This window comes from Lontra canadensis, unplaced genomic scaffold (assembly GCF_010015895.1).
Source record: "Lontra canadensis isolate GAN:19392208 unplaced genomic scaffold, GSC_riverotter_1.0 scaffold488, whole genome shotgun sequence".
Lineage (NCBI taxonomy): Eukaryota > Metazoa > Chordata > Mammalia > Carnivora > Mustelidae > Lontra > Lontra canadensis.
Window position 1 is genome coordinate 46,763 of NW_022631480.1, and position 15,878 is coordinate 62,640.

The following is a 15,878-nucleotide window of genomic DNA, read 5'->3' on the forward strand; positions in this document are numbered from 1 at the left end:
ACGCAGGCACCCGCACTTATCCTACAGTCTTAATTGAGACATGATTTCATCTAGGAAGCTTTCTGAGCCTTGGTCAGGTGTTGACTATGTGGCTTTTATTTTTTTTTGGTATTTGTTTATTTTTACTTTAGAGAGAGAGTATGTGTGGGAAGGGGCAGAGGGAGATGGGGAAAGAGAATCCTCAAGCAGACTCGCTGCTGAGCACAGAGCCCAACCTGGGGCCTGATTCCAGGACCCTAGATCATGATATGAGCTGAAATCAAGAGTAAGTTGCTCAACCGGCTCAGCCAATCGGGCATCCCTGTTTTTGTTTTTTGGTACTCCTCCAGCTCATTAATTTAACAAATAAGTATCGGGTGTCATTTAATGCCTGTGCTGTGCTAGGCAACTGGGATAAAGTAATGAACAAAATTACTGTTATCTTGTCTGTCACATAGCCTACAGATATAAAACAAGTATTCACCAAATAAGTAATTGTCAGTTACTATGAAGGAAAAGCACAGTGTTCTATGTGAGAGTAAGCCTATATAGATGGGGGGTTGATTAAGAAGAATTTTTTGAAAAAGTGTATCTAACAAACTTCAGTTATGATTAAGATTTAGCCAGACAAGAAATGGGGAAAAGGCATTTCAAACAAACATACTATCTTCAAAAGATCTAAGAAAAATAGAATTTGATGCTTTTGAGGAACACAAAGATAGGCCTATTTTGGCTAAGGAAATAGTATTACCTCATTATACAGATGAGGAAACTGAGGCTCAAAAGAGGTTCGGTGAGTGTAGAACATATTAAGGTCATAAAATTTGTAAGTGGAAAAGTCTAGGTTCAAATTTTGGACTTTGTAAATACTTAGTATTCTTTCCATTATACCTTGAATTCCCGAGTGAAAATTTGAACAAAATCTTTCCAAACTCTGGCATTTTGTTTCTTTTCCAACACCATAGAAAATTCTTTCACTATTTTCTATTTTTTAGCAAAGGGGATATTTCTGTGTGGAGCCATTGCTATCAAAAGAAAAGAGATAATTGACCCGGAAGTAGGCAGAGATGCTTCCATTGAATTTGTGGCTTTGAAAACTCATTTTAGTATTTGTTTGACTCAGGATTTATGAGCCTCCAGGTTGTCAGGGGTCTATGGAATCCACTGTCTGTATTTATCTGTGACTATCTTTGTATTTTGCCAGTGGAGCATTACAGCTCTCAAAATTCATAGCAAACATCTTACATTCTACTTTATTTCCATTCAACAGAATAACATTGTAAACTTGATCCACTTCTGACAAATAATTTAAGTTAATGTTTCACAAAATACACAAACTCCTTTTGGGAATTGATTTCTAGGCAGCTGATAAAACACTGAAGCGTTACCCCCCCCTTTTTTTTACCCTTTTTCATTTTGATGTGGACTTGGATGGGCAAGGGAAGGGAAGTTGTTATGACACAGAGGCAAAGTTGGAAACGCCAAGTTTTTTCCTCCAGGGAATGTTTGTTACCCTGCAGTGAACTGCCTGCAATCCAGGATGTCACAGCGTGCTGGCTCAGTAGCCTGCAAAAATGCCCATATCATGTCAGTACTGTGCTATGTTCCAAGTAACTGGAGACATGTTAGCTTAGAGACCGACTTCAGGAATGTTTTATATAAGGAAACTTATTTTCCTGTGATATTCCTGTTTCCTTTTGTAACCTGGTACAATCATGGTATTTTGTTTATCAGAGAATTTTTGCCTTTGTGTTTTTTCCTTCTAAATGTTCTTTTTACTAAGAATAATTATAACATAAAAGACTGATTTTATTTATTTATTTATTTTTTAAGATTTTATTTATTTATTTGACAGAGAGAGATCACAAGTAGGCAGAGAGGCAGGCAGAGAGAGAGGAAGGGAAGCAGGCTCCCTGCTGAGCAGAGAGCCAGATGCAGGACTCGATCCTAGGACCCTGAGATCATGACCTGAGCTGAAGGCAGCGGCTTAACCCACTGAGCCACCCAGGCGCCCCCTGATTTTATTTCTTGAGTCCATTTTTTCATTTGTGATTTTGTATCTTACTCCTCTCAATCTGAAGAAGAAAATAAGTTAAAAAAACTTCAAGGTACTTATTTTACTTGTTCTGACATTCTTAAACATTGGTTTTTGTGGGTGTTTTGCTTGAATGAAGACTGTGAAAGTAAGCTTTTTATGACTCAAGATTTGGGGATATTATATGCCAAATGCATGTTTTTTTGTTTTGTTTTGCTTTTTTTTAGTTTCCCAAAATACAGTGTTATCATAGTAAGTAGAGAAATATTTTAGAGAATATTTTGTATTATTAAGAAAACATTTAGTGTTTTGTTTAAATTTTATTTTATTTTTAAAGATTATATTTATTTGACAGAACAAGAGCGCATGAACAGGGGGAGCAGTAGAAGGAGAGGCAGAAGCAGGCTTCCTGCTGAGCAGGGAGCCAGATGAGGGACTCCTGGGATCATGACCTGAGCTGAAGGCAGACACTTAACCATCTGAGCTACCCTGGTGCTCCTAAATTTTATTTTTCAAAGTATACTTATTTTCCTGTACAGTGTTCTCCACCCCACCTGTCCCTGAGCATTTTTCTGTTGTTGTTGTTGTTGTTTTTTTAATGGCTTTCTTTGTTTTTTGTTTGCAGGCAGCTATCAATGGTGTAATACCCCAGGAAAATGGCATTCTACAAAGGTATGTTATAAGGTGCTTAATAGTAGGATGAGAATTTAACCAAGCAAAAAAGAGACAGTTGTTAATTTTTTTGTTTAACTTTTTGATAGAGCTTTTGATCTTTCATGTAGAAGCGCATTAATATAGTTATTGTTCTTTCAGACCATTTTATTATATCAGTTTCCTAAAGTTTCCAACTTTTAACTATATAATGTTATTTCAGAATGAGTGGTACTATTTTAATGGTGGTTTTATTTTATTTTTAAAAAAACTTTTCAAAGGGATCTTCTAATTCATAAAATGGAAGGAACTGAATCTCAGTACTCTAGAGCATGGTTATTATCTACCTATCCAGGCGTTATCTCCAACCTTGCTACAGTCTTTTTTTTTTTTTTCACTTTTGGTTTCTAAATTAAGTTCATGTTAATTTGCAACAATTTGAATAAGTCCTTAATTGATGAAACTTCCCAAAGCACTGAACTATTTCATTTGAAGAATGCATTGTTAACATGTGGAATGGTCTTCATGGTTTTGTGTCATTGCCAGAGGGTAAAATTGGAAGATGATGCCAAGAGAACTATAAGATACAAAACCATTCCTTAGATTAGAAATAACTTTTTGTAAGTTTTCTTCCCTTAAAATTAGAGACTGGTTTGGATTAAAAGAGGACGCTATAGAGTCATAGGAGATAAAACCATTCTCCCTTCCAAGTGTAGTTTAATTACTTGAATTCCCCCCCTTCTTGTGTCAATTCAAACTTTGGCTTGAATTTCGGTGGCTAGGATTTCTAAGTCACTGAAACATGATCTGCTAAGTGCAGATGAGGCAAACAGAAACAGCAGACTAGGAATGAGATTGTTTTGGAGAGGAAGAAGAGTGCTGTTGCAAAACCATCAGAAAATTCACCATGAGCTGCAAAATGTGATATACTTTATAGGAAACTGTGTATATTTAGAAAGGAAGCAAATTCTGCTTGGTACTTGTACTACCCTTAGTAATTAATAGACCTGTTCCCCACCTTTTTAAAAAAGTTGTCAGAAAGAATTTCATCCAGAGTAAATGCGGCTGATTTCCAGAGTCTGTACAAATTTTGTTGTTGTTCAAAAGTGTTCAGTTTTATTGAAACCCTTACCTAGAAAGCAAACCAGGTGATTACAGGAACTTCCTTTATGGTCATTTTTTTTTTTTTCTTGGTTTAAAAAGTTTTAGACTTTTAAATATGGTTCCAGTTTTATTCTTTTTTTTTTTTTTAAGATTTTATTCATTTATTTGACAGACAGAGATCACAAGTAGGCAGAAAGGCAGGCAGAGAGAGGAGGAAGCAGGCTCCCTGCTGAGCAGAGAGCCCGATGTGGGGCTCTATCCCAGGACCCTGAGGTCATGACCTGAGCCGAAGGCAGAGGCTTTAACCCACTGAGCCACCCAGGCACCCCACCAGTTTTATTCTTGAGTAAATTTTATTCCACCTTCTGTGCCAAAATTTTTGCTTGTTAAACCTTTGTGGATTCAGCTTCTGGGTTCTGAGTACATATTGGATACATCTTAAAATTAACAATATTTTGGGGGGCGCCTGGGTGGCTCAGTGGGTTAAAGCCTCTGCCTTCAGCTCGGGTCATGATCCCGGGGTCCTGGGATCGAGCCCCACATCAGGTTCTCTGCTCTGCAGGGAGCCTGCTTCCCTTCCTCTTTCTCTCTGCCTGCCTCTCTGCCTATTTGTGATCTCTGTCTGTCAAATAAATAAATAAAATCTTTTAAAAAAAATAACAATATTTTGCTCTGGGTGAACTGTAGAAATTTCCTCATCCCATTTCTCCTGTCACTGATGACAGTGATGGGAAACATCCCATCTCTCCTGTCACTGATGATACTTTTTGATTAATATTTAAAAGTAGAGATTCAGCACTAAATTGATTTCTAATACTATAAAATTTGGAGTTTAACATTCATTAGAGAGTGGTTTTGTTTTTTTTTTGTTTGCTTATTTAAAGGAATGAATCATATATGCACAGAAGAAAATCAGTTTTATCTAGCAATAGTCTTTAACTCTCTCCCTTTCTAACTTTGTTCTTTAGCTTTGAAATCACTGTGGAATTGACATAACTAAAAATTCCTCTTGTATATCTCCTAATCAGAGGAAAATGAAAGAGGGTTCTTTGTTGCTTTCTCATTGGCTTACCACTGAAAGTGGAAGATAGGAATGGTATATGTAAGTAGTTAAAAGGGTAAAAGGGTTTTTGTTTTGTATGTTTGACTTTTATTGTGTAGTCTGTGAATACAGCTGACTCTTAATTTGTCAGTTTATACTTCGACAGAGGAAAAAGCTACCAAAAAGATTTTTTTTAATATGAATTATTTTTGGAGGGAGAAGAACCCAGTCCCTGTGCTTTATAGCTGTTCTTGAAATCAAATTTTTTTGTGAATTCAAAAGTGGGAATATGGTTTTTAATGTACCCATAAAGTTCAAAGTAAAGAAACTAACATTTTAAAAAGTGTATAAGGCGCTGTGCTAGGTAATTGATTTATTTTTTATTATTTAATACTTATTATAACTCTTAAGAGATTCATATTTCATAGTGAGGAAACTGAAGGTTAGAGAGTTTACACAGATTTGCCCAAGCTCACAAATGTAGTAGGTGGTGAAGTCTGGTTTGTCTCATTTTAAAAGCTATGCATTTTTTGATACCACTCTGCCCTATTCTAGGTCAGCAAACTAACCATGCCATGTCTTTTTTTTTTTTAGATTTTTTTTCATTTGGGTAAAAAAGTTGGAATTTAATACGTGTATAAGATCTTTCTCCCATAGCTTTGTTTTTACAGTTACTATTTTAGTTGTAAGCAAGTAAAGGCAGATATTATTATCCCTCATTTTACAGGTAGAGAGAATAAGGCATGAAGTGACTTGGCCCAGATAATACAGCATGATGTTGATGGAGTCAGGATATAAGCAAGTCTTCTGCCTCATCCTCCAAGGCTTATTTCACTAGGCAATATACTGCTAATACAACATATTTATAAACTGTGTGACTTATGCTGTCATAAATGTAAGCCATTCAGTCATGAAACATCAAATGTGTGCACGTTTATTTACTACATCTTGGTGTAATATTTTATTTATTAGCATGTTGTCCAGAGCCTTTTTAAACATTATTTTTGGAGACAGTTATTATTAGAAGGAAGTGCTAATGAATTACTTGTGTTAGTAGACAGCATAGGCTATATTTTCTAAAAATGTTATGAATCAGTAGTGTAATTTTCCTCATTGACTAAGTGGGTAGTATTTGTCAACTCACATTTTTTTGACCCAGACAGATATTCTGTATGTTTCTTTTTCTGTTGTTTAATTCATTGAGGAAACCTTGAGAAGACTAGGCATTTTTCTAATTATTCACTGTTAACATTTTCAGAATATATAATGCTGAGGTTTTTGATATAGAAAATATCCATTTTGGCCAGTTAGCTTCTATTTATTGTCTTCTCTGGTGCTCATTTAAGAATCTGATTTTTTTCTAAAGACAAATTTATCTTTAAAACACATGCGTGTTTTTGTTTTGTTGTTTTTGTACCTAGAAATTTTACCTTGGGATGGATTTTTAAAAATTGAAATAAACATGTACAGAGTTCCTGTTTACTTTGCTTTGTTCATTGCCTTCCAAGGATGTGTGTGATTTGTAGAGTGAAGTTGAGTAAGGATAAAAACACTCCTTTAGTTGAGGTTTAGATCTAAAACAGATTTCTCCATAGCATTCCCCTTACCAATCAGTGTCTTTTTTTTTTTTTTAATTATTGATTAACTAGAAGAGTGAGTATATCAGATTATAGAATGGTGTCTTCATAGATGAAAAGTCTTAAAAATACTTTTTTTTGAGTCAGCGATTTTGGATGTCTTTGTATTCTATGGATACCGTTGAACATTAGTCACATTGATAGGATCATTAACTGGTAGTCTCTCTTTCTCCCTCCCTCTCTCTCTCTCTCTCTCTTTTTTTTTTAATATTGCTAGTGAAAAACTCTAATGCAAATTCATCATTTTTAATTATTTTTATTTTTATTTTTAAAGATTTTATTCATTTATTTGACAGAGACACAGTGAGAGAGGGAACACAAACAGGTGGAGTGGGAGAGGGAGAAGCAGGCTTCCCGCTGATCAGGGATCCTGATGCAGGGGCTCAGTCCCAGGACCCTGGGATCATGACCTGAGCCGAAGGCAGACGCTTAATGACTGAGCCACCCAGGCACTCTCATTATTTTTTATTGATCTTGAAATAGAGTAATTAATAGCCAATATGAAAATTCTCAAATGAGAACTTTTAAAAAAATTCTCTTGGGCTGACAACACATCAGATAGCCTGCTGTGATTAGAAATGTACTATCTCCTAGAGTTAGGGTTTGGTAAAGAAAAAAAAGCACACTGGGGTGTTTCAAACACAGGGAATTTCATATACGGAATCAGTTCCAGAAATGTGGAGCAGGTTGAAAGTGCAAAATGCGAATACTGAGATAATTCAGATATAATGACATCAGGAAGCAGCTGGACCAGCAGCCGCAGTTGTGGGTGAGGTGGTCCTGCTAGGCTTGAGGAAAGGAGCGTAGGGCAAGAGCAGATTTAACAACTGCAGCATCCTCTGAGTAGGGTGGGCACAGCCAGAACTGTGTGGACTGGGTCCAGAGTATTCCAGGAAGCCTGCTCTAGGACAGTTCTGTCTGGGAGAGCCCCCTGCTAACCACTAAAGGTCACAGAGTTGGGGTGCCTGGATCGCTCAGTCATTAAGCACCTGCCTTTGGCTCAGGTCATGATCCCAGAGTCCTGGGATCAAGTCCCAAATCTGGCTCCCTGCTCAGCAGAAAGCCTGCTTCTCTCTCTCCTACTCCCCCTGCTGTGTTCCCTCTCTCACTGTGTTCCTCTCTGTCAAATAAATAAATAAATAACATCTTTAAAAAAATAAATAAATAAAGGGCACAAAGTCACTCCTAGTATTAGAGGGAAAAAGGAAAGTGATTGGAGGAAATAGAAGTTAACAGGACTTGGAAGCCCTGAGGAACGGCCCTAGCAATTTGACCATAGACATAAGAAAAAGAAGTCCTGCTCAGCTGATAATGGTACCTCTGCAAGGTGCAGAGGCTAGTTTTGAAGTATTGAAAGAAGCTAGAAGCTAACACCAGTGGCTGATGCTAAAACAAAGTAGTTGTCATTGTTACAGTATGGTCACTGCTAGGTCACTGGTGTAGATAAGATCAATGTGTAGGGCACCTGGGTGGTTCAGGTCATGATCTCAGGGTCCTGGGTTGGAGGCCCGCATCGGGCTCTCTGCTTAGCTGGGAGCCTGTTTTCCCCTCTCTCTGCCTGCCTCTCTGCCTACTTGTGATCTCTCTTTCTGTCAAATAAATAAATAAAATCTTAAAAAGAAAAAAAATCAATGTGCAAAACTCTAAGAAGAAAATTTTGTGTGTGTCTGTGCACACACTTGTGTGCTGCTGCATTTTTGTTACTATTACTGGTTATAAGGCCATGATTAATATTTACCAGTTTCTTCTTCCACTTTTTATATTCCCTCTGCTAGCACCTCAGATAGTCAAGTTTCTTTACTTGGTGGGTCATCTCAAACATTTATTCTTAAAATCCTCAGTGGAGCTGTCTTTTTAAAATTGGTTATAGTTTTCCATTAACTCATATTATTGGATATGCCCCAGAAAATAGTCCACTGTATAGCAGCAACCCAGTTTTTTTGTGATAATCAGGACCTCCCACCTCACTTCATACCCCCTTATTTTGCTAGTTGATTCAGTAATATGAAGAGTACAAAATGGCCAAGTGGCACTCTCAGGTTATAGTTCTATGCAAGTATTGTGGAAATACTACATTCTTTGGAACTGTGATCTTTGAACCACCAGAGCCCAAAGTAGCAAGAAGCAAAAATTCTGTTATTAGGTGTAATAAAAGAAACCACTACTAACACTTAATTTTTATACCCATATTTTCTGACAATATGAGAAGTATCACTGTGTTTTAGTCACTGATACAAAGCATATACTACGTGTTTTAAGGTGGAGACCCAAGTTTTGAGTATGTTGTCTCCCAGCTGTCTTCAGCAGGACATTTCACTGTTCTGACAAGCTAGATACTTCTGGGTAACAGTATATATGAATGATACCAGCACTACTTTTGCTGTGAAATGAGTTCCTTGGTTAGAATTAGTGTTGTGTGGGGAAACCTTCGATCAATAAGGTATTCCCTCAAATATGAATGGTGGTGCTGGTAAAAGTATTGCTGTCAGGGAAGTCAAGTCCATATCCAGAACAGTATCTTTTTAAGGGAGAACATATTGCTTCCTCCTCCATGATAGAAATGATCCATTACCAGATTTCAAAGGAATGATGCCATATTGGCTCAGTTAGTTTCTCTTGTTTGCAGTTTTCAGACAATTTCCCTAGTCAGAGTCATACTTGGTAAGAGGAAATTGATGTTGTACCTATGTCTAATCTCCACTCCTCTTGGCATGGCTTCATTATATAGTAATGCATGGAACAGCCCTACGGTAGTAAGGGAGAAAAGCTGACTCACATCAACAGAACAATGTCATCTTATGCACATTGGGAGCCATCCGCCCACCCCCGCCAAGTGGGTAGCCTGTAGGCAGCATTCCCCTCAGAAACATATATTCACATTTTGTGTCATTCTGAAAGTTCTGTTTTCATATCTTTACCCCAGATTTCCTTGCCACCTAATTTTTCTTTTATTCTTTCCAAGTCCCGATCAGCTGGCCAACCTATTATCCATTGTCCTTGGTTGAGTATAGATTTGTACCTCAGGTAATCTCTCTTTCTAAAAAACGTCAACCTGTGGTACAATCCCAAGTGCTCCCCACTAGAAGGCTTTTCTTTCACTACTGTCTTTCTGGGATAACTTGGGGGGGCTGTAATGCTTTAGCAGTTTGGTTTTTTTGGTTGGTATGAGCATGAATATTATACAGCTATTTTTTTTCCTTTTCCAGTCCAGATCTTTTCTTCCTCATTTAACTTGGTTATCTCTTATTATTGATGGGAAGTACAAGATATAGCAGCTGGCCTTTTACCTTGACTTGCTTGTAATCACTAGACCCCAGAAACCTCACCAAGGTGGCAGGTTCTCCCCTGCATTTTTGTGGCATGTATCTTCTAATCTTTGTCATAAATGTGTCTTAACAAAGCATTCAAATACTTGCTACTTTTCTCTTTAGGATTTGTTCACATTGTTATCAATGTAATGGTGTTTTTTTTTTTTTTTTTTTTTTTGTGGAATGTCTAGGTGATCAAGATCTCTCCAGGCTAGATTGATATGCTAGAGGAGAGTTGACATAATCTTCTGAAAAAGACAGTGAAGGTATTTTGTTTACCCTGCTGGGTAAAAGTAAAATGCTTGTCTTGGTGATTGCAAATTAATATAGAGTAAAAAAGTATATGCAAGATCAGTTGCTTCTTGCTACTAATCCTTCCTACATAGTAACCCTAATTCCATGGATCAGGAAGCAAATATGGGACGTCTGCGAGTTACTGAATATGTCTCTTTCAATTATGCATTCAGAATCTGGAGAAGTTGTTGCAGGGCAGGTTCACAGATGGTTTGAACATGGTATGAGTGGATTTTGGCCCAAACTTCATTTACCACCATAATCTTCCACTTTTATATCTCCAGGAATTAGTATCAATTTAGAGTTAGCATGTAGTAATCACATAAAAATTTAGATATTTTCCTTTTATCATTACACAAACACCCTAATAAATGGCTGCAGGCCCATTAGGAAAAGTCTTAGAGGAAAATTTCTAATACATACATGTGGCTCTGTTGCATTGTGCTTATGGGAATCAGGGACTTTATGTCTGTGAAACAATTTGTGTTTGGAACCTGGGAGTGAGTATGACTCTCTGCTGCGGTTATAGACATTAGGTTTTAGGCTATCAGATCTAGGATTTCTGATGTTTTTAGATCAAGTAGTATTTTAGTCAGTTGACTTTTAATTTGCTTCCTTAGAAATAATCATGTTCTGGGGCGCCTGGGTGACTCGGTTGGTTAAGTGTCCTACTTTTGATTTTAGGCTCAGATAATGATCTCTCAGGATCATGAGATTGAACCCTCTTGGGGCTGGGCATGGAGCCTGCTTAGGATTTTCTCTGTCTCTCTCCCCCACCACGCTTATGCATGCTCTCTCAGGGTTGGGGGGGGGTAATAATCATAATAATCATGTTCAGTTAAACAGTTCTAAAGATCTCTGCAGGTTGAAATCTTCAGATTGCCACTTCTTGTCTATGCTGTCCATTAACTAATTGCTCCCACCTTTTTCTTACTAAATTCTGCCATTTGAACTGAGCACTTTGGGATCTCATACCCATTAAGGAAACTTATTCAGTGGTGTCATCTCATCAACCTATGGAAGACAGCCACTACAGTTTTTCAAGAATGCAGACCCTCCCTTACTAATGTATTTCTTAATGCTTTAGTGCAGTGTCCTCTGGGACCTCATGGATGATGTAGTAGGAGGATGTATGTATGTTTAGATTGTACATGGAAATCCACTTGAGCATTCTTATTTTTCTAAGCATCAGGATTTCTTCTACATTTTGCCAGGAAAGTTTGGGCATTTCATCCTCATTAAATTTAGACTCCTTTGGGACTTAAGTTTCATTCAGTCAACAAGCATACTATTAGAGGACTTACAGCTGCTTAAGCAAACATGTTATATTTGGTCCTATCCAAGCTCTTTTGGTCAAATTCACTTCAAATTCATTTCCTTACCTGTTCCCTAGATTTTTGATTTATCAGAATCTTATAATATTGGATATAAGCCTTCTCTCAATTAAGACATTGTACTTATTCTCTTGAAGCATGCCTAGATCTGATTTTAGACATAGTAAGGAATGGTGGGGGTAGGTTTTGACAATAGGCATCCCTTTTCAAGGCAACAGTCTCAAGTAAGAGCATTGCCAGTTTTCAAGCAAGAGGAGGCTAACCTCAGTCATGAGAGGAGGAGTTGTTTCTCTTTACAAAAAAGGTTGGGAGGGACTCTGAGTTCAAGTTTGTAACCTTCATCTGAATCTACTTGGGATCTCTATTCCACATTTTAGGGTCCCACTCTTTCTAAAACGGTGTTGTAATGTTCACAAAAGAAACTTAGAAAGTACATTTACTCAGCTTTCACTGTAGTTATTTAAGCTGCAAAATTAAATTTTGTGTGTGATTCTCAGTAGGATCATACCCAGAGGATGGGAAATAATAAAGTGCTACTTCAAAAGCTTTAGCTTTCTTGTCATGGCTTGAATTGAATGTTAATAGCCCTAAGTGTGTCATTTTCTTCTGTTAAGCTTTCCATTAGAGTCAGAAGCAGCCAGCTCAAAGTCTTTATTTTGTCATTATTGCCACCATAATAGCCAAGTCAAATAATCATTTGTCCCCTTAGGCACTTGTTTTAATAGGTATGTGATCATAATGAACTATAAGTGATAATTTAATTAATCATTATGCCAGTGCATGCTCACTAGTATCCCATTTTCCATTGACACGGAGCTCATCAGTATATTGAAGGTTAAGGACGTAATCAAACCAGTAACTGAATCCCATTTCTGGGACACCTCCATTACCAAAAAATAAATAAATAAATAAATAAAAATTGGGTATTTCAAGTTTAACGTAGAATTGGTTACACAGGTGTGGAGAACTAAAAGAGCAATAAAGTAAAACTGAAGTAACCTATGTATAGTAACTGCTTCAGGAAGTTACCACTCTCAGGTCTTGGTCAAGGGATTAACAGAACTTTCAAGCTCTGAGGAGCCTGTTAGACCTGAGTTAGGATCAGGGAGCTGTGGAATGCACACTGTCTAGCTGCTATTGGTGTCTGAGGGGATGTCAGGAATCTGGTTATATGAATGCTGAAAAGAGCCAGGAGACTAAAAACTAAAGGATGATACTGATAGAAATAAATGCAAATAGGAAGAAGGAAGGCTTTTGTTCTCTCCTCCTAACAAATGATCTCTCTCTAGTATCCCCTATTTACAGAATCTATTGGGGAAACATACGCCAAAGGATAAATAGAATTTTGCAGAATGCTAGAATAGACAATAGAAGGATGAATTTTGAGTTAAGAAAACAATAAGTCAGGGACCAGCCTGTTAATGTTAGCTATTTTTCCGAGGTTCCTAGAAGTTGTGACAAAATTTAGAGATATGAAATATCATTGTACACATTTTCTTCATAGATACTCCAACAGTGGATTCCAACAATGATATTCTTTCCTGCTCTGGACATTTTCTTTTCTATGTCTTACTTCTAAGATTACTTTTCTTGAATCTAACAACTGGGAGAAAGTGTAGATTTTTGCCTTTGGATCAGTGATTACTAGAGTATCTGAACTCTCATCATTATTACCTACAATGAGAAATATTTGGAATCCAAAATACACATATGCAAATATTTATCAGAATCAAAAGTTTTGGGAAACAATACTTGGTTCTAACTATTAAGTGCCATGTACTAATCATTTGTATCCTATCCTATCCTGTCCTGTTCTTTAAAAGACAACCACAACGCACAAAATCGATTTTGTAATCTAAATTTGGTAAACACTAATCAGAGCAAAAGTGTGAAGTAAATGTAAATATTTTCTCCTGAGTTGTCATAAGAATAGTGCTTATTTGTGGGTTTTTGGTCATTCTTGTTTTTGTTGTTTCTGTTCAGGTTCCCAATCTGTTGTTTTTTTCCTTAAATTTAGAGTGAGAAGAAAGATGTTTTAGAACTGAGCTTGTAGTTTTTGTGGTGGTGGAACATATCTGCAATAATGACGTTTCAATGGAAGCATTCTTTATGTTCTCTTCTTCTTTACTTCTCCCTGTGAGGGGAAAAAGAAGTGACTATATATGATAAACTAAGTGAGAGAAAAATCAAATTCTTTAATAATTATTCCTTTACTCACTGGTTTGTTAAATATTTAAGCACTTTCTCTGTAAAATCTTGAGCTCCAGGCAGAAGATACAGCCATTAAATGAACAAATGTGAACTTTGCCCTTCTGGAACTTCTATTCTCTGGGGGGTCTTAAATGTCAAATGATTAATATCAATTATAATTGGTAGTGGTGAGGAATTAGAATCAGTCTGAGGTAGTAAAACATGCTCTGAGTTGAAAAACATTAAATCTGAGATATGAAGGCTAAATATAATTAGCTAGAAGAAAGATGGAATATTGGGATGAGATGGGAAAGAAAGAACATGCTTAGAAGGAATGATCTGTGTTCCCCTATGAAATGAGAAGGATCAAGGTGAGACAGAAGAAGTGAAAGGCTGTTGTGGCTGTTAACATAGAGAGATTGGAGATAGCCTAGCACAAGCTAAGGCTGGGGAGGTAGATAGGATTTGGATCATATAGGGACTTATACACCTCTTTAACTCTGTATGAAGAGCAAAGGGGAATATTGAAGAAAATGACATGAAGACATTTATATAATTTCATTTTTGTGATGGTAAGGAATGACATGCAAGGGAGTGAGGGAACAATCAGAGGGATTAGTTAGGAGGCTGTTGTATCAGCCTGTGCAAGAGGTGCTTGTGGCTTGCGGTGTCAGCTTCAGAGGGGAAAGGTGGATAACTTAACTAAAAGATTTTTAGATGGTAAAATTAAAAGGACTGACTAGATATGGGAGTTGTGAGAGAAGAAGTTATCAAGGATAACGGCCAGAAGTTTCTGACTTGGTTAGCTGATATGAGGAATAATGGAGGGAGGATCATGCTTGGGAAGACATAAATGAGTTAAACTTTGGATATACTGAGTTTGAGATCTTACCAGGTACCAGGCAGTGTGCTAAGCTTTTCATGCATTTATCTGACTTAATCCCTACAAGTATAATTAATTTTCCCATTTAACAAATGAGATAACTATTAAGTGGGCAGAACAAAGATTGTATTTTTATTTTTTAAGATTTTAACATGTTTAAGTGTTATTGAGAAGAATCTAGAAGAGAAGGTGAAGATACTGGAAAGGATAAGTATATACCATAATGTAAAGCTAATTAGAAGATGGTTTTAGATAGAGTGATGTTGCCCCTGTTTTACAGAAAGAGAAAAAGAGTACATATGCTGGTTAGTTGGTGGATTTGTTGTCAAAAAAGTAAGGGAATTTCATCTTGATGGCATCTGCTTTCTATGCAAAGCAGGGAAAAAATAATCTTTTAAGACTGAGGAGTTTGATAGAATGGAGATTTAAGGATGGTTAATTTCTGAGTTTTGTGGAAAGTAGAGTTAATCAAATAATCTTTCAGTGAGCAAATGAAAGCGAATGAAGAAGACACTTCTTAATTCACAGAAATGAATGTTCTAATAGCATCATCACAATATAAGGCAAAAATCTGATTAAATGCTAAATGATATGTATGATACTGCTAATAGACATAGAAAGACAAGGATGGGAGGGAGAGTAATGTGGCTTTCAGTTGCTAGGGAAGATCCCTTTCAGTTGCTAGGGAGGAAGTAAAACTTTAGTTAGGCCTTGATGCATAGGTAGGTAAATTTGATTGGAAGACCAACACAAGCCAAGTATGGAATGGGTCCTTAGTGGTTATCTGTAATGATTTGGTTGATGATAATCTTTCTCTTTATGTCAATATTTCAGTGACTATGGAGGTGAGACTATACCAGGACCTGCATTTGATCCAAGTCACCCAGGTTCAGCTCCTGCTCCCTCTTCCTCTTCAGCATTTCGACCTGTAATGCCATCTAGGCAAATTGTAGAACGGCAGCCTCGGATGCTGGACTTCAGGGTTGAGTACAGAGACAGAAATGTTGATGTGGTACTTGAAGACAGCTGTACTGTTGGTAAGGTTTTTCCTAGCATAAAGCCTTCATAAATAAACAATTTTTAGGTAAACGTTTAGTTTATATTCTTTTCTTTTGAGTTGACTGCCAATAAGAAGGGAAAAAAGGCAAATTGAAACTGATATTTTCCATACAGATAATTGTGCTTCATTTTGAAATAGTGTGTTGATACTGAGGCAAGTCTGAGAATAATTCTTTTGTTCCACTTACATGGACTGGTATAAGATGCTGTTTTAGGGCAGATGCAAATCAAACTTTTAAGTATATTGTGTGTTGTACTTTATAGCTGAAATTTATTCTGTTTTTATGCTATGGTTAATGAGAGATCAGAAATAAGACATGTTTTCATCATTCCTTCTCCCTGCCAGTTGAATAACTGCCAGT

The 15,878-nt window shown here is 36.9% G+C and overlaps 1 protein-coding gene across 1 annotated transcript; it reads left to right on the forward strand.

The window, feature by feature from the left end:
• The first annotated feature begins 742 nt into the window (after positions 1-742).
• On the forward strand, positions 743-15,541 carry LOC116863053 (FAS-associated factor 1-like). Its single transcript, XM_032850552.1, has 3 exons — positions 743-772; positions 2,640-2,686; positions 15,292-15,541. The coding sequence occupies exons 1-3, from the start codon at positions 743-745 to the stop codon at positions 15,524-15,526; spliced, it is 312 nt and encodes a 103-aa protein (XP_032706443.1). The 3' UTR covers positions 15,527-15,541.
• Positions 15,542-15,878: the final 337 nt, after the last annotated feature.

Bases quoted from the DNA above. Each gene is read 5' to 3' on its own strand.
- LOC116863053 (XM_032850552.1), top strand. From the start codon at position 743: ATGAGGAAACTGAGGCTCAAAAGAGGTTCG. The intron at 773-2,639 runs GTGAGTGTAGAA...TTTTGTTTGCAG, and splicing joins TGAGGCTCAAAAGAGGTTCG to GCAGCTATCAATGGTGTAAT. The intron at 2,687-15,291 runs GTATGTTATAAG...TCAATATTTCAG, and splicing joins GAAAATGGCATTCTACAAAG to TGACTATGGAGGTGAGACTA.